Raw genomic sequence first — 19,047 nt, 5'->3', positions numbered from 1 at the left:
GGTACGGCTGGAGAGTCTTGGGTTTGTGCATGTCCACCAATAGAACAGCTGAGACAATATTTATTCAAGGATTACTAGAAGTCTTAAAAAAACAACACAACTTTCATGTGCATCCCACATCCTTACTTCCTAGCACATGGGAATATTTCAAAACTTGTGTGATGCCTACCTACATCACTGGGCATTTGAACTACCTATGTGAATCTCAGCCGTTTCTGAACATAGAATTTCAAAATCTGCCTACTATTGCAGTTACATTATGGCACCTTGTGTGTCACATCCCACAGATTTAGTCATCTAGCCCCTAAAAATATGCACAAGCTTGCAGAAACTACATAGGATGCTTTGAGTGGCTTGTAGTTAGCTATCCTCTCACAGCTAATCTCTGTAGAACCTTGAACTTGTTTGTTAGGGAGGGAAGTGCCAAGTTCCTCACCAAAACTGGGAATGACTGATGCTCTGTTCTCCAGGCTTGACACAGCAGCAAGAACTGAGTATTAGGTGTCCCTGCTTCATTGCTGGGTAATGAGCAAGACAGAGGCCACAGAGGACAATCTATAACTCAGCTGGACTTGAGCAGACAAATACTGCATTAAGCAAATGTTAAGGTTGATTTATTATTACTGGTGGTGTTGCTACAACTGTTATTTTTTAATGCCAGCAACTTCTATAATGATTGAAGGTAGGTCTTGGGAAAAAAGTTAGATGTTTTAGTAGTCTTCCAATGACAAATATACCCATGGGACAAATGAACAATTCAGTCTTTGTTTCATCTGCTCAGTCTTGGCCTCCCTGGCAAGACTGCCAAGGTAAGTGGCCTGCTGTGGAGAGGTCAAAGCTTTTTCCACTGGCTGCTCAACTGCAAGCATTTATTTCTGAGCTGTTAAAATCAGTAGGTACAGGCACTGGAAATGGCCTTCCTATCAAGAAGGGCAACTTTACTAGCTCTTGCTGTTGACATTTTAATACTGACCAGCTCCTGTAAGGTCCTGTGACTAGACAGGTAATTCACCACAGTAAAGGCATCCTCCACAGAATTTCTTCTGTCACATTTTTATTTCCAAATCTATAGATGCCCAGCTTGCTGCCAAAGACCAAATCTCTTTCCCATCTTGATCCAAAAAACACCCAGAAGAGCACTATGCACATTCTACAAACTGGCAGGTTATTGATTACATTTGATATCCAAAATGTCTGGCTTCATTCCCCAGCCCTCATCAGTGCCTTGTTTTTAGTCCAAGTTGCTAACAGAATGCTTATTCATCAGTTGATGCCTCTCCAGCTTGCAGGTTGTGTCTAAGTAGAGTTCCCTGAAAACTAAAAAAATGCCCCTTATTTTTGAGGACAGCCACCAATTTCTGTTTTCTCTGCTAGGTCGACAGGAAGATGAATAAAGACAGACCATAATTTTGGCATTTGGATTCACAGGCACTAAAACTTCTTTAGTCAACTTAGCAAAGTTGAAATAACATGGGATCCTGAAGCACATGCAAGCTTTTGTATGTTTGGACAGGGAGGAAGTCATAGAAAAGCTACTTTTTTCCTTTGTGGCTTCACAGCACTTCAGTCAGTACTTCTAGTCTTGAAAATACTTACTTGTTGGTAGTTTACAATAGTGTCCATTGGACTTGTGAAGGAACATCTTTAGCCTGGCTTATTTCCAATTTCTTGAGCTTCACATGATGCTCAAAGTTTAAATCTAGAAAATGACAAAAACTGAGTTTCCTGCCTACTTGTCACCAAGTCAGGTCTTCATGAGGCAAGCTCACAGTCCCACTGCTGACAGGAGCTCACCAAGACAATGAATATCCATGCATCTCTCACCTCTCCTAATTGTCACCAAGAGAGACCAGCCTTGCTGTTGGGAATAAGATTTGTACAAAATCCACCTCATGTCATTCTCCCACACAACAACTGCTTATTTCTGTGAGTGTCTCTTGCTCCCCTGCTCCCAGGGACATGTGCTGTCTTCATGTTTGAAGTTAAGCACAAAAAAAAGTGACTCATTGTAGGAATGTGTTTTCTGAATTATTCAACTTTCGAAGATATTTTGCACAAGCCTAACTTACTGATTTCAGTGATTATTGATTGCATCTTTTTCTTTTAGTCTACAACTAAGAGCCCCAAAGACCAGGAACAGATGCCTAATTACCCAAGGTAAGAGCAAGTATATGGGTGCACACACACACAAATGTTTTTTGTCATGGAAACAAACATTTGGAGGTACTTTCCATCAGAGTGCATTTGTGTAACAGAGTGCATTTGTGTAACAGAGTGCATTTGTGTAACATCTCAGACAGAGGCTCTGATTTCACAAGATAAACCATTATCATCACACAGTCTGGTTTGTACTAGAGCTTCTTTTTTATCAGCTATCAACCTATTCTCCTTTAGTGCAGGGCAGATTAGCAAACAGTGAGGCACTGAGCTCACCTGTGGGTGCAGCTGAAGAGAGTTCCTGCCAGTTATTGCCACTAAGGCAGGGTATGCACCTAAAAGCTGTATCAGAGACCAGTCCTACATCCTGATTTCACAAGCAGTATCAAACATACTGAATAAAGTTGAAAACCATAGATACAACAATGTCTTCAGACTAAACACAAGACCAATGGTCATTTCAGCACTGGGAAGCTTAGAGGTGATGGTACTGACTCCATAAACAGCAGAATTTTCCAGTGGTTGTGCTAATGAGTTTCTTGGGCTTGGGGCATCTAATGGCCTCTGTAATAGTTGGGGGGTTTAATTATCACTATCTGCTACCTGTGTGCTTCCATTTATACCTCATTATACTACTAATATATTAAGATATTGTTATAGCATTCATATTTTTCTTATTATTTTGTAATATTATTAATATTATGAAGTAATATTAGTCCACAGTAGCAAACTGATGCAATTTATTCCTGAAGACAGCTCTAATTTTAAAGGCTTTGTTAGCTAAGTTACTGTGATTCAATTTGCCTCTCCAGCTTTCCCAATTGAGAGAAGTGCAGTGTGGTACTGTTTTTATTTTTTTGAACTGGAATGTGGATTCTCAGCAGTGGGGTCTCTTCTACCACCCTACGCTCATGTGAAGGAGAGGGAAGTTGCTTCTTGCAAGAACTGTGTGTCCATGTCTCATTTCTGGAGCCAACTGCTCACTGGAGTGCAGTGTCCATACCATAAAACAATAGCTACCTCCTCTGCTGCTGCTTATCCTCTGAATCACTTCTTCACATTCCCCCTCTTCAAAAGTTCTCATAAGAACAAAAAAAAAAATTTAAAAAAAATCTTATGACCTGAGGTGAAAATGAAAAACTATTGCTCCTTCTTCAGGAGGCAGCTTAACTCCTACATGGGCATTCCTAAAGGAGCTGTTTCCTTGAGTGGAGATGAAGTCACCTACACTTAATGAGTAAAAAAGGTTTGGATTTTACAGGCTCTGAGGCTGGAGAAAACTGTTACAAAAAACTGGAAATTATCAGAGATGCTTATAAATTCCAGATTGCTAAAGAGAGATGAATCATGCAAGGGGAGAGGGGGAATTAGCCCTGGGATGAGAATAGGTGATTTCTGTCACTTTAAGAAAACAATGATGAAGTAGATGTGGGAGAACTTGCAAATACAATTTATCCAGAACATTCAATAAATTCTGTTTGTGAATTGTCCACATCAAACTGCAAGGTTCTCCTCCTCTGCAAACTATAAACTCTCCATAGTTTTCTTGCTGTTTTCTGTCTTCAGATTGGTTCAAAGAAACCACTTCTTTTTTAAAGACTAATTTCAGGGAGATTTTTGACTGTTACAAAAAATAGCAGATAAACATTCAAGACCTACCTTTCTATTGCTCCTGTTTTTACTCTCCAGATTGAGTTTTCAACTCCAGTGCAAAGTTCTTAGCTGACTTAGCTAAGAATCACTTTTTCTTTACACAAGGTGGGAGGAGGATAATGGAATTGATATTCAGCTGGGGGACCTGAAGGAACAGAATGGTTTTGATTCTCTCATACTCATTTCAACAAAAACAGTTTGATCTTGTTCTAAACAAACCTGACCTATTGAGTAACAGGCATTTTTCATCATAACCTGCAGTGTGCCTCTCCAGCCAGTTGCACACCAGTTTCCTCTGCTTAGCATCCCACACATGTTCCAGCTGTGCCCTGACAGCCTCAGGCTCCATCCTACTGTGACACCTCCATGGGATCATTGCTGCACTTCCTTGGATCCTCTTGCCAAGGCCAGCTCTGGAAGAAGACCAGTATCACTAAAGGAAATTAATAAGGTTTCTTCTAAAGTCATCACCAAATTTTACACCTTTTTCTGTGTTTTTTTTTTTTTCCAAGATGACAGCTGACAATTTATATAAGGATGAATTGCATGCTTTGGTTAATAATTTTTGAAGTCATTTCAGTTTTTCCATTGTGCTTGATAAGTTGTTTAAAAGTAGATTTTATGCACAAAAGAGGAAGATTGTAAAAGGCTATGAAGATTATTAAGTGAAAGTAAATAAAATTTAGCTTTTGCTTTTTGCTGAAACATTTTTATATTAACTCTGTATAAAAATTTGTCTTTACTAGGAATAAGGGTATTTCATCATCAGTTTAAATAATTGCATCACATTAAAGCTAATTTCTTAAGCCAAACTATGTAAACCAGTACTAATTACCTACTAGTGCATTAAAGTGATTCCAAGAATTTGGTTTACAAGGAAATTGTGTTTTGTTTAGTAAGTTGACTAAAGTAAATTATATCCAGAACAAAGCCAAATTATTTTCTGCTGCATTAACACGGCAACAGTAAAGGAATAAATATGGTTAATGGGTATAATGGTCTGCATGGCCGTAGTATTATTCTACAAAATTTATGTGAGCATGTGATGATACAAGAGTGTGCAAGATGACTTGCCCTAATTCATGCACAAAAACAAGAAAAAAAAAATCTCCTTAATATAAATACGTTTTCCTCCTGAACTACATGTTAAAGTGACACCCAAATTTGGAAGAGGGGAGTGGATTTGAAGTTCAGGCCCTCAAGGCTCCTATTATTTCTCCAATCCCAATACATTATTGTGCCAAGTGAACTATTAGGAATAAAAATAAGCCAAAAAGCCAATGTTCAACTTTTAAAATGATGATAGAATCTCGAAAGGATGTAGATTTAGACTAATTAAAAATCTCTTTTCTATTTTAAATGGGTTGATTAAACATTTTCAGTAAATTATTAGTTCCCTGGGGAAAACCTGCATTTCTGTTAGAAACACTCCCAACAAATACTGCAGATGTACTGCTATGAAGTTGTAAATATTCAGTGACTGCTGTATTAGTGTGGCAACATAGCTTTGTGTACCATAAACCAAAAAAAGCCCTGTAATGTACTCCAGAGCTGGAAATACAGTCAGTGTCTGTGAACTGAGGGCCATGAGGCTGTCAGGCTTTATAGGGGAGAAGCTGGGATGTTCTAAGACTTACCTGGCTACATGGGCCTTCTTTCTCCCCTCAATAATATTTCTATTATATATATATATATATAATATATATAGTATTTGTATTCTTACAGACCTAGCTAGTCAGTGTATCCCCTGGCAAGCATTCCTGAGTTGACAACATACAGCTGGAGAAGTAAATACAAAAAATGAAAAGGTTCTTCATGTTGGTACCTGCTGTCTTTTCTGCCATTTGTTCATTTGGGTTTTGTTTCTGTAGCAGAGGAGATGAAGGGACCTTTCCTGGGAAGGGGTCAGTCCTCCCAGTCTTCCAGGCAGGATCTGGATGCTCTCTGTGCTGCCAAGGCAGAGGCTGTGGCCCAGTGGCTCCTGTGCTCCAGTGAGAGGGCACCTGGACAATGCAGAGAGTTGTGGTCAGTGATAACAAACTACAAAACTGGAAATTTGCAAAAATAAAGCACAGTTACATCAAGGAAACAGTATGGTTTTTCCTGGGGAAAAATAGAGTGTAACAATCCAGCAACACTGCCAAACACACAAAGCAGAAGCCTGAGTGTTGCTCCCCTCAGGAAATAGAAGTTCCCTCTGTGCATACATGTATTCCCATCTCTAATGTGACACTCCACAGTTTCCAGCCCAGGAGAATTTAGGATTACCCATAACAAAGCAACTCCTGCTCTCTGCTTGTGCTGCTTCATCCAAGCCCTGCTCTAGGCATCCCAAGTAGGGCAGCACCAGCATTACAGCTCCGGGCAGCCCTGTTTTACAAAAAGCAAGAGTATTTTCAGCTCTATACAGAGGGCAGTGCAGGCTCAAAAGGATGCAAGACAGCAACAGGAAAGACTGGCAGTTGTCACTTTAATGAAGAACTACTTCTGCTACACCACAGATTTGTTTGGTTCACCACTCTGGTCTCCTCTGACTCTTGATGTTATAATGTAGAACAACAAGAAACCCAAACCAAACAAAACACACCCCACCAAAACCCAGATCCACTCTTGCCAGTCTACAGAATCTTCCTGAAAAACTGTGTGTCATCCATAAAAATGCAATTTCTATGGTATTAAATTCCATGGCTAAGCAACAAGTTGAAAACAGGGCTTTTGTTCATTTGGGTTTTGTTTATACACACAGAATTCCCTCACACCCACCCATACTTTGAGGCAGTCAGCCAAGACCCAGAGGAGAAATGAAGGGATGGATTCCTTTTTTTTCCTTCTCCAAAGGGAATTTCTTCATCTCAGCGTAGTTAATGATGTTCAAGCTACAAGTAAAATCATTATACTTCTGCAAAAAGAATAGCATCTGTTCCCCACCCCTCTCATATTCACAGTCTGTTTGCTGCTGCAGGATTTCCATGCCTTTCCTCAAGGTGTGCCACTGAACTTCAGACTCGTTTCTAAACAGACATTCCAACACAAAGGAAGTCCTGAAGTTTTGCTAACCAATGTGCTTCACTAACAGGCAACATCAGCAACTGCCTGTTAATCAAGCAAATCACAGGAGCCTGAGAGCATAACTGGGGCAAGATCCCTGTGGTAGGTGCTCTAAAATATGAGCTAAAACAGCTAAAATATTAGTTTCGTTTATAAAATATTAGTTTGATTTCATTAGTGAGCTAGGGCCAAGCTTCAGTAAGCTTCAGTAGCCAACCCATCAGCAAAAACACCACTCCACACTTCCAGCTGGCAACATGTATTCTATTAAACTTGAACCAATAACTCATTGAAAAATAAATACTTTTAACACAGTGACATCCAAGAGAAAGGAAAACAATGCAGAGAGATCCACAGTGACTGCAGTTATCAGCAACTTTGATCTGCCAGGAGCCCCATTACAGGAGAGGTTTCAGTGAGGCAGCAGTGCTCAGAGATTGCCCACTTTTGCTGGGGTAACTCACCTGGATCACAATCTGGATGTGGCCTGTCATCTATGAAGGGGTGGAATGGTCTTGCTGGATGTTCACCCTATAAAAACAACACCCATAGCATTTCAACACCAGTGTAACATGGAGCAGACTGAGAACAAATATCAAGTCCTACCTTCATTTTACTAAAGAAGCTGCAATCCGAGCAGGAATGTAAATGGCGCTGAAGATAGATTTCAGTCTTCACAAGAAACATCTACTGTGAGAAGAGCAGGAGCAAAATGACAAGAGTTGTCCTGACAGTGCTCCAGGGGGTGTGAATAACAAAGAGGAGGCAGAGCCATGCAGACAGACTGACTGCTCATCCCCTTCATTTACGGTAACCAGCTTTCTTCCTGACAAACTTCAGAGTCACAATTCAGTAATGCTGGAGTGAGTCATTCCAGAAATAGGCCCCAAGACAAGCCATCAACAAGCAAGGTGGAGGGACATACTCAGCCACTCCAGACACACTGGGATGCAGGAGCTGAAATTAAGAATTGCATCAAGAGAGCAGCAAAGAGTTTAATGGAGGCAGAAAGTGGTCCCAGGGAAGCAGCAGTCAGTTTGTGCCAGACTCCTAGCACAAGAAATCAGAATACCTATACCAGCAGCACTGTCAATTCTCAACAGTGATTTCAAAGGCTTAGATTATCCTCTTCTTACAGGAAAAAAAAAATAGGAATAAAGCATTCAGGTCTCAGCTCACTTCTGCAAGGACCTTCTATACACATAGAGAGTAGGGGTCCCACAGAGGTGAAGAATCCATTGAGGCTGCCCAACACTGCAAAAAATACACACAAGTTGCAATTGTTTGCAGATGCAAGTGCCATACAATACTAAAATGTTCACCAGAAAAAGCTTACTGATACCATCTATACAGAGAATGCACTTAGTCTGGTCTAAAACAAAAATACAAAAAGCAGCATATTTGATCAGTCAGCATTAAAGTTCATCAATAGTAATGCTAAAATACCTCATTATGAATCAGTGTTTTCAGTCCTGGCAGAAGACAGGCCAAAAGATTTCACCCCAGGGCACTAACCTGTGAGGCTTGGTTGGGTTACAGCAACTTTTCAGAAAGTAACTCTGGATCCAGTGCACTTCAAGGCAAGACACACTGGTCTAACAATTATCTGAAGACCTTTTTCCTAGCATGGATTTGGGTAATTCAGCCACCTTCTCTGGAGCTTGCAATACCTTCCTTTGCTAGATTAAGTGCTGTTATCAGAAGTCTTTTTGTACAAAGATATTTATAGATTAAAAAAAAAAACCAAACTTAAATGGAGATCACAAAGCAGACTTGTCAAACTTTGCTGTAGCTTTTGAGGTTATCATAAGCAGCTCTACCTGCAAGGTAAGGGCTGGCACAGGCCTTTGCTGTTTATTACACCACAGGAACACCCATGTGGCCTCAGGCTGGAGAAGAGGATCCCACAGACATAATATAAATTATATACAGCTTATGTTTCAGTCACACTCAGAAAATGAGAGTCAGGCACCACAAGGCAGCAGTAACTAACTGAACATGCAGTTTGTGGCAGATGATCTCATCCTTCTCATTTTTCCATGTTAGTAGGTTCATCTGTGCTTTTCCACCCAAATCTGATTCTGACTAGGCATCAAAATCTAGACACAAACCTAGACATCAAATCCTAGACAAGCAAATGGCAGCAGCTGCCAGCCACCAAACAGAGCCCCCATCAGCTGCCATTCTCCCAAGTCATAGTTCTGGCTCATAGCACACAAGTGTGGAGAGACACAAAGGAGATGGAGAGTGGGAAAGCATTAGGCAAGGGGTAAATTGCACCATTACTACAAGAGGGAAGTCTTCATTTAAGTGAAAAACTCCATCACAGACAATACAGTCAAGTACTTACATTAGTTTTCTATTTTAGGGTGGGTTCAGTGAATCTGTAACCACAGGAAGCAACAAACAAACTTCCTGATGCTGTCTCTACTGATCAATTACCTTCAGAGCCAAGCAAGCTTCCTCACTAAAAAAAAAAGGAATGGAAAAAGTATAAAATATTCTAAAAATCACTTTTTCCAGCCCTAACACACTAAAAACTTTGGGATTGATGTTCTACACAATGGCACAGAGGTACCAAAAATTGCAGTGCATATTTTATCTTGCACAATTTCCACTGCCTTCCTGTACAGGAGTTTCAATCTCACTTAGTGGATCAGGCCCAACAGTGATACAAGTGCTCTGGTAAGGAAGAGTGACCAAAAAGTGATGAGACCAAAACAAGTGAGAAAATTCTACTCAGCTCTACAGAGGATTCTTCTCCTCTTAATCTATTGAATGAGTTTTAAGTTGCCTTTATGCCATACCTGACTCGCCTTAGTTTGTTGAGAAGAGGCTAAAATCAGCCTAACTCCTGTTGGAAAACACTGAAGTATTTTTATCTCTCAGTATTGGACACCTGTGGTCATTCCAGAAACAAGAGAAAGAAAGAATGATAATTTCATTGCCTTTTGAGCATTGTCACAATTTCTTATTTTCTCCTGCCCACCTAAAACAGAGATGTGAGCACATTGTAAAAGGAGTCTCAGGAAAGGACACATTATAACAGGATTATTTAATTATTATTTATTATATAGGATTATTTATTTTCTGGATACTTTTTGTTAATATTTCCTGCTACATGAGCTTGAGCACTGAACTCAATTGCAATCATTCAGTTATGTGTTTCCTCAATTTTTATGGGTTTGTTTGTTTGTTTTGCCCAAGTGTTATTAACTAGATCTTGCATTCTATTTCTGACTGGTGATCTGAACACAGTTCTTATTTATTTTACTAGCTTTACATATTAGATGTCAGATTTGTGCCTAATTGTATGCCTTGCAAAATAAACAGAATTGCACACTGGAGGCATTTCAGAGTAAAAACACTAACTGCTTGCAAAATTAAGCTGAGATCAGGATACTAACAAAATCAGCTCCCCAGAGCATCTCTCAGTTTCCCAAAAGAGTCTTTGAGAAAGTTACACTTCTGCTGGTGCTTGAAACAGAATTACTTCCTACAGTCCAGTGCTGTAAAACACAATTTTGCCTTGGAAAACTCATAATTTAGATTTTTTTTTATGATGCTGCTGAAGAAAAGCAGAAAATTAACCTGCACAGCCTCTCTGATCACTGTCCAACTGAAGTCAAAGCCAAGTTCTAACAAATTCTGTATAATTACAGCAAGCTCCACTTCTCCAAGCTAATTTCAACAGCCCCTTTATGTTACAGCAAAATACTGGAAAAAATAGTAGTGGAGTTCCTGAGGAAGCACATGGCTTGAATTGCATGTGTAAGAATGTGGGCATATTCTCTGACACCAACAACAGGGTGAAAGAAACTGTTTTACCTCGGGGAGGAGACTGGTTTAGTTCACTTACAAGGTTATTGACTCTAAGGTTACAGAGTAACCCCAATGAAGAGCTCAAGACACCTGTATTAAAAGGCAGCTGACAGAAGGCATTTGAAATATCACTCCATTTTCCACAGAATACCAAATTAACATAAACCAAAATCAAAGTGAACGAGATTAGATAGGGCTGGAACAAGTAAAGCACTACAGGAAGGCATCTGAGTCCCCTAGTTCAAAGGAAGTCACACAAGAATGATGTTTGTTTCCCTCCTGCCCAGCCTGGCTGGAGCACTCACTGCATCTGTAGCAGCAGCTGAGCCCTCCTCCCCCATTCCCTCCCATCTCAGCCTGCTACATGTCCCCAGGGAGGAAAGCTGAGATAGCCACCCACACTCTTCTTGCGTCTCCCTTCTGCTTGGTTTCCTTCCCAGGAGGCCAAAAAGGACACGCTTTTCCCCCATGGCATGCCAGCCAACCCTTCTGCAACCACACAGAAATTTCCTTTTTTATTCTTCCCTAAACTTCTGCAAGCCAGCTACAGCCAAACCACAACATAGCCCAGAGAGAAACCAGCTCAATGGTGGGAAACACACTTTTTTTTTTTTTTCTCCCCATGAATAAGTCACAGATAGCATCAAACTGAAGAGACTAATGAAACATCCACATGTCTGTTTTGCTTCACTGACCTAATCTATTTGCTAAACACTTTGGGGTTTAGGATATCAGCAAATCCCATAGTCAGTTCCTTGCCCAGTCTCACACAGCCAAGCTCCCCTTATCTAGCAGCTTTCCATGGAGCATTAAGTTAAGCAAGACTCCCTGCACTCACCACAGAAGCTGCAGTTTATTTATTCAGAAAATTTAAGTACATTTTGAAGAATACTGGCAACCAGGGCATTTTTCCCATTCCTAAGGGGAGCAGAGAAGCAAAAATTTGTCCAAGACAAAACCACATTGTATTCCAGCAGCTGGGGGAGTAAAGACCCCTCCATTCTCTTCTCACTTGTATACCTCACTGTAAAGAACACATTAAAGTGGTGGGTGAGCTGATTCCAAGCCTTCTCTTTCCACCCACAGCTTTTATTGCATTTGCCTCTGCTCAATCATTCATTCATGCTCCCTCAGCCACTCGCCCACATCTATTCCTTGCTGACAGCCCAGCTGCACGCACACATTCCCAATTACAGGAATGGCTTCTGTGTTCCAGTGCTGACAGAGCAAGGGGAGCAGTGGGGAGAGAGGGCTCTGAAAGGCCTCAGGATGGGCCATGCCAGGTCTGCAGCACACACACAAGTTATGTGCCAGTGCTCAAGCTCACGCTTGTACAGCCACTGAAGCAGCCCCCAGGGGACTATCTGCAAGATCAAATTGTTGCTGATTTTAGATGCAGAGGCAGCACTGTTAACCATCAGTCATGGAAAGGGGTGTTTTCAAAGGAACTGAAGGCAGGCAAGATTGAAGAGCTTGAACTTGAAGAGCTCATCCTTAATAGCCACAGAAAAGGCAGAAAATCTCCCTGTTACAGTCCCTTCACTAGAGGTAACCCTGCTCATCTTGTCACTGGACACTACTGAAAGCATTCTTTGCCCACCCTCTTGACACCCACCCTTGAGATATTTGTATGCATTGACAAGACTGCCTCAGTCTTGTCTTCTCCAGGCTGAACAGGCCCAGCTCCCTCAGCCTTTCCTCATAAGAGATGCTCCAGTCATGTGATACTTCAAATTCTAATCAGTCATGTGATGCCTCACCTCCTAACAAAGAGTCATTATTGAAGAAATTCAATACAACAAAAATTTAGGAGAGAAAGCATTCATCTTCTACAGACACCATTAGAACTGTGACACCCAGGCACGTCAGGCCCACTCTTTTCTGTCTCATTTTTTTTAGCAGCTTTTTTCCCCTTTTCCCTCAGGCTTCAAGACAAGCCTCAAGATTTGGCCTCAGCTGTGCCTCACACAGCAAAGAATCCAGCCCACCCAGCAGTGAGGCACAAGAACAGTCCTGCTAGGAGTATTTCAAGTTCTCAGAGACCCTCCTGATGAACCTGAGCATTACCAGCACAAGATGACTGATGCAACAGCAAAGGAAAGACATGATGGGGCACAGACAAGGAGCATAATAGCAGGAATGGCATAATTCCCATACTTTATCTTCATTATTTGACAGTTCACAATCTCTTCAGGATGAAACCCACAATCTTATCAGCTGATGTGCTCAGCTGATTGCAGTGACACACACTACATTAAATTCTCCAGCAACCAGAGTGTAATAACCCTCATTGCTGCCACAGATTGAAAGTGCCATTTTAAATCTATTTGATTTTCTCAGTAGATATGGGTTTCTGATGAATCATTATGTCTCAGTGTAGCAGAGTGGATGGGTTCAAAACTAGCTAGATAACCAGCAGTAAAAACAAAAGATTGTATGATATGCAACTTCCATGATATGTAAAGCATGGAAGAAAAATGATCAAATGAAGGCTTTCAACCCTGAATGAATGAAACCAAGTTTCTAAATTATACAGAGCATTAAATAAGTATGCCAATTTCAAATGTGGTGACTACCTGCTAGGACTATATAGCAACATTTACTCTCACTTTTAAAGAAATGAGGAAATTGAAGGATGTTGCTGCAGCTGTTCAAGCCCCAGCTGAGATTTGGGCAGCAAGGTGTGTTATCTGAGCACAGCAGCTACTGTGTGGAGCTTAAGTCTATTCTGGGATTGCAAGATGCCACCTGGATTTTTTTCAGGGAGGCCACAGCCAGTATGGCTGTCACCAGCCTGCCACAGGTGCTTTGTCCCTGGGAGTAGCACTCTCACAAGGACTCATGATGCTGGAATGCTGGGCTCAGAGACCCACCCGAAATCCCAGCACTGCACGTGAAGACACCTCTACCCTCTAACTTGAGTGCTTTGGCATCACAGCAGCAATTCCAGCCCTCTGAGGCATTGAACTCCAGCTGTACTGCAGGAAGGACTAAACACCCACTTGTATGGAATTAGGGATGCAACACCCACAAGCTCAGATCTCAGAAGCTGACCATCATCAGGCCTGTGGTCATTTGGAAATTTGGCCCTCTCAGATCTCTTCAGTAAGCAGCTGTTTTAAACTTCTAAAAAGCATAACTCTGCTCAGATAGAGAGCCTGTGTCTGCAAGGTTACAGCATATGCTAGGTGTCTTGCCAAGGACAGAGAACACCAGAAAGCTTGAACCAAACGTTAAAAGCTTCATTTTATGATTATTCTACCTTTAATTGTTTACTGTTGCTGAAATGTGTGGCACCTTTTCAGCTCAACAGCTGGCTGTGTTGCAAGGATTACAGAATAAGCTGACTTGGAAGGGACCCACAAGAATCAAGTCCAGCTCCTGGTCCTGCACAGCACCATCCCCAAGAATCACACCCTGTGCCTGAGAGCATTGTCCAAACACTTCTTGAACTCTGTCAGGCTTGGTGCTGTGACCACTTCCTTGGGGAGCCTGTTCCAGTGCCCAAACACCCTCTGGGTGAAGAACCTTTCTCCAATATCCAACCTAAACCTCCCCTGACACAACTCTCATGTGTCTTGTCACTGAGGACCACAGAGAACAGATCAGTGTCTGCCTCTCCATTTCCCCTCATGAGGATGTTGAAGACCACAAGGAACTCTCCCCTCCATCTTCTTCAGGCTGAGGAGACCAAATGACCTCAGCCACTCCTCATATGGCTTCCGCTCCAGAAGCTGCACCATGCTCATGGCCCTTCCTTGGATGCTCTCTAAGAGTTTAATATCTTTTTTATCTTGTGACACCCAGAACTGCCCACAATATTTGAACTGAGGCTGCTCCAGTGCAGGGCAGAGTGGGACAAGCCCATCTCTCACCTGGCTGGTGATGCTGTGCCTGATCCCACCCAGGACAGGGGTGGCTCTCCTGGCTGGATGGCTGAATGAATTCATGTTACCCACGTCCACTTCAAGCCTCCTGGAGTTTAATTTTTCACTGTGGAAGACACTAGCAAATATAAGGTATTTCTGAGAAGCAGCAGGGGAAGCTAGTCCTGGGGAGAGCACTCTTCAGATGGTTTAAGATATTTAAATAAATGAGGCTTAAAAGCCATTCATTTTGAAACTATCCTTCCAGTGATTAACATGTTGTAACAACTCAGCCTGGTGTTAATCTCTATGGGCAGACAAAAAAAACATTAGCTTAAACTGTTTGTTCATCATTTTTAAACTGAAATTTCATAAGATACTTTGGGAAGCAGTAACCTCTAGAGGATCCCTGTAAATTAATTTTTTTTCCAAATATCCACAACCTAAGGAGAGAGGGCTTTAAATTAGTACCTTGCATTAGATGAAACAGCTTCTCATTGTGTTCACTGCAAACTGTGAATAAACAGAGGAACATCAGCAGCTGTGCTAGCAAATTATTTTATAAAAAATAATTCTGTTAGAGTCACCCTTCGCTTTCTCTCTCCTACATTCACACAACTGGATTTTAGTAAAACCAGCAGAGCCTTGCCCCATCTGAGGAGCCTGTGCTTTTGAAGGCCATGCTGTATCAGGATAATTCAGACATATGCAAGCTTCAGGAAGGAGCTTGGGAGGAGAGGAGGGAAGAAGGAGTTTGAAAGTTTGGGGGTTTTCAAGCACCAACATATGAGGAAGTGGAGTACTTCAGCAGTGGGAGCAAGCAATGGATGACTCAAGAAGTTCTCCCTGTCTTAAGGGCAGTAAACTAAAGCTCCAAAAATACTTAAATTATAGAGAAATGGAGAGGGCTTAACTCAGCAGATATAACTGCACTTGTCAGTCCCAACACTAGATGTGAAAGCATAATTTATGATTAACATTTCAGCTGATACATTCTTTGTTAGTCCCAGTATTCTTCCAGATAATATATCTGCTCAACATTCTTTAGTAATTTTGGCAAATTGGTTCTGATCAATGGCATTCTTGCTGACAGCCCACTTCTTAATTGGCATTGCAGCATAGCTTCAGCTTCCTGTCAGGCTGGGGATGGAGAGCCCCTTCAGCTACAGTTCTTGTGCAAAGTGCTCACAAAGGCTGCCTGCAATGCTAAAGGGAGAGTCACCTGCTTGTCCAGGTCCCACCTGCAGAGAGTGGCTGACACACATTGAACTCATCACCCCATAAACATGGGCATAGCTGTCTAGGCTGTGTGGGGCAGCCTAGGAGTGCTGATTCCAGAGACCCAACAAGCCCATCTACCTTCTGACCAGCACTGGGCTGTGATGTGTTGATACACCAAGTCACACAGCAAGCCTGGAAGAAAGACCCTGACAAGCTCCAGGGCTGAAGTGACAAGGCAACAAAATGCCAGGCTGAGTTCACATTCTGAAATCAGGTGTATTTTTGTTTCCACTATTAGTGAACCATACATTCTCCAGGAGCTGGGATGAGTAACCAGGAAGAAATACTTTGCAATAACTTTAAGTAGATCAATTCAGAAAGGGTCTGCTGAATCTGCAATTCTTGCTAAAACATAACAAAAACCTTACACTGAAGTAAGAAAATGATGGAGGATAAAGATAAAAACACATTGTTATTTATAGGAAAAAAAAATTGTTTCCTCTTTGGACAACAAAGGTTGTTGTTTCAACAATGGTTGAAACTCCACATACAGAGTCTTAAAAATCTGTTGTTCTTTTCCATGTCTTTCATGTGCAAGTGACTTCCATGATGGGCAGTTGTGAAAGACTGGGAACGGTTTGCTACTCTTAAAATCAGAAAGTCAAGTAAGAAAGAATAACACCAGAATAAATTTAAAGATACAGAAAGTATTAACTTGACAAGCCTATCACCTATAACTTCAAAATACAGAAGAGTGCACCCAAGAGGCAGGCTTGATGAAAAGCAAATACATATAAATTAGTCACTGCAAGTGTTGCTAAAATACAGCTGATTCCAGGAATCCATCAATTTGAAAGCATATTTGACATGCATACATAGTAGGAATTACACATTCATAAACATACCTCAGGACATGCCTCAGCCACTGGACTTGGGGAAAAAGAAATTCATCTCTAATGAATGTTTATACCTATTTCCATCACAGTTCTTATGTTCCTGTCTATTCTTCAGAGCGAGCATGGGATCAGCCTATGGTTATTCACCCCACCTCACAGAATGCTCATCCCCAGCTATCAGAAGGAAAAAGCCACTTATCTCAGTAACAGGGGCTGCTGTACTCTGCTCTCATTTTAATCTGGAAGCAGACGTACACAAAAAAAACAACCATAAAGAAGGAATTCCAAATCTTGTTTAAATTCAACCACAGGATTATTTATGATGTACATGGTTCTTCAGCCTGATTTCTTGAGGATAGGGGAAACAGCATTTGTAGACTAAAGTAAAATTAGAAAGAAAGGAAGAAAGAATGAAAGAAGAAAGGAACAAATGAATGCTGCAAGCCCTGGTACCAAATGCAAACATTCAGGTGCTGTTTTGAAACCCACTGGAAGGTCAGGAGTAGCAAGTGGCTTTGTTACCAGGTATCAGTGCTGGGAGAGGCACCTTGAAAACAGCCGGAGCTTAAGCTCTCCTCCTGCCCTTGCTGAATCAGCCAAAGGAAACCAGCACGGCGGTGGCAGTGATTCACAGAGCGCTCCAGGATGCCCTGCTCCACCCTTTGGAAAGAATGGATCAGCTACTCATGTCTCAACAACAATCAAAGCAACTTCAGGGAAGCCAAAGGAAAGGCTTAGCAGAACAGCACCAGCAGATCCCATTGAAAATAAATGCAGATTTGCAAGGCTACCTGCCCATTACACTGGATGCTTTATTGGTCAGAATATGCCTACATTGGAATTCCTTTGCCATTTAATTTTATGGGTCATGGCCCAGAAGAAAACAGAATCAGAAAATTATTGCAATGAAGTAAATTAATTAATTACAAGTTACAAGGAGTACCAGTTAAGCATTAAGCTTAACCAGTTAAGCTTTTGCTTCTTCTGACCTCATGCATTTGTTGAGCAATGCACTCACACTCAGCCCTTCCTACCTGTTCCTCAGCATTATAGAACCTCATGAGGCTGTACTCATGCCACCTCTCCCTTAGAGCTACACAAGTTTGGAAAAGGAATATTTACTGTAGGGTAAAAAACCCCATAGCTGTGGTTGACAGATGTTCTTTTTTTTTTGACGTACTTCATCTAAATCCCTCTTCCTCCACTGAAACAAAATGAAACATTGTATTGTTTTCACCTCAAGAAAAAAAGACAGCTCCAAATATTTGTCCTTTATGAAAAAAACCCTGTCATTTTCCTCCCTTACAACTGCTATTAGAGCTTTACTATCATTTGGAGTATTTAATGATCATGCTTAAAGATAACATACACAAGAAGTTGACTCACCTTCCGAATAATCCATTATGCATTTGGTTTGTGTAATTTGTTGCAATAGGGAGGCATTGAAGAAATCCACTGTCTTAGTCTACATCTCCAAATCATGCCTGCTTTGCCAAGAGGCCAACAAAATCCCCAGTAGGAGTTTGAACATATTAGTAAAACTTACCCTCTTTATAACAGAGAATCTGGGTACTTGTGCACAAAAATGCTACACTGCTTGTGTAAAAGTGCTTTCAGTAAGAGTTGATGTGATTCATACCCATATTAGCACCCTTTGACAAAAGGATTTTTTTAAAATTATGCAGTATGTGTTTGCACAAAAGTACCTTTTTTTCATGTACAAATATTGAACTATCTCATCCCCAAACTCTTAATTTTTTTGGTTTTTATTGAGCTTTTCCAGCTAGATTAGTCTTGGCATACCTGCAAGCTCTGCTTTTTCATTTCAAACCTGATGTTACATTTGTCATTCCTGTGTTACAGCAATGGAGTATTGCAAACACGCTGTTCTTTTGAAAGAGTCTGCCAAGCGCCAGACAGTGCACACATGGAAGTGTTTACCTGGAGCCTTAATACCAATTTTCCCCATCTTACACCTGGAATATTCATTTGTAGTTGTGCAGACAGGCATAAAAATGTGGCTATTTAATTGTACTGTTGTATACAAACAGGAAGGTATTGCTCTCTTATTTTTTTAAATGAAGATGACAAGTTAGAGGCATCTGCCTAATTACACTGGCAATTATCTATTTCAGCATAGGGACAAGCTCGTAAGGGCATGGTCCTACCTGATTTTATCTGGTTTAGAGGTGGCTTTTTTACCTCAGCAAGTGACAAAAGTCTCAGCATCATCCTGCAAGTGACGTAAGTGCTGGATAAAACCAGTCATTTACAGCAGGCAAGGGTGACTGCTGGGATCAGCTCCACTAAACAGAGCTGTACTTCCAGATGGTGATGCCAGTGCCCAAAACAGTTTACAAGGGAGAAGGGAGGTGTTATCTCTG

At 41.3% G+C, this 19,047-nt stretch overlaps 1 protein-coding gene across 1 annotated transcript in view; it reads left to right on the top strand.

The window, feature by feature from the left end:
* BANK1 (B cell scaffold protein with ankyrin repeats 1) overlaps positions 1 to 5,514 on the top strand; it is a 135,934-nt gene extending 130,420 nt beyond the window's left edge. The window contains exons 15-16 of the mRNA XM_054633216.2: positions 2,108 to 2,157; positions 4,072 to 5,514. Coding sequence (XP_054489191.2) covers positions 2,108 to 2,118 — 11 coding nt within the window. The 3' untranslated portion in view covers positions 2,119 to 2,157; positions 4,072 to 5,514. The remainder of the gene's footprint in view (positions 1 to 2,107; positions 2,158 to 4,071) is intronic.
* Positions 5,515 to 19,047: the final 13,533 nt, after the last annotated feature.

Source organism: Agelaius phoeniceus, chromosome 4 (assembly GCF_051311805.1).
Source record: "Agelaius phoeniceus isolate bAgePho1 chromosome 4, bAgePho1.hap1, whole genome shotgun sequence".
In the NCBI taxonomy this organism is placed as follows: Eukaryota; Metazoa; Chordata; class Aves; order Passeriformes; family Icteridae; genus Agelaius; species Agelaius phoeniceus.
Note: the sequence above shows the minus strand (reverse complement) of the source record. Positions and strands in the feature narration are given on the sequence as shown.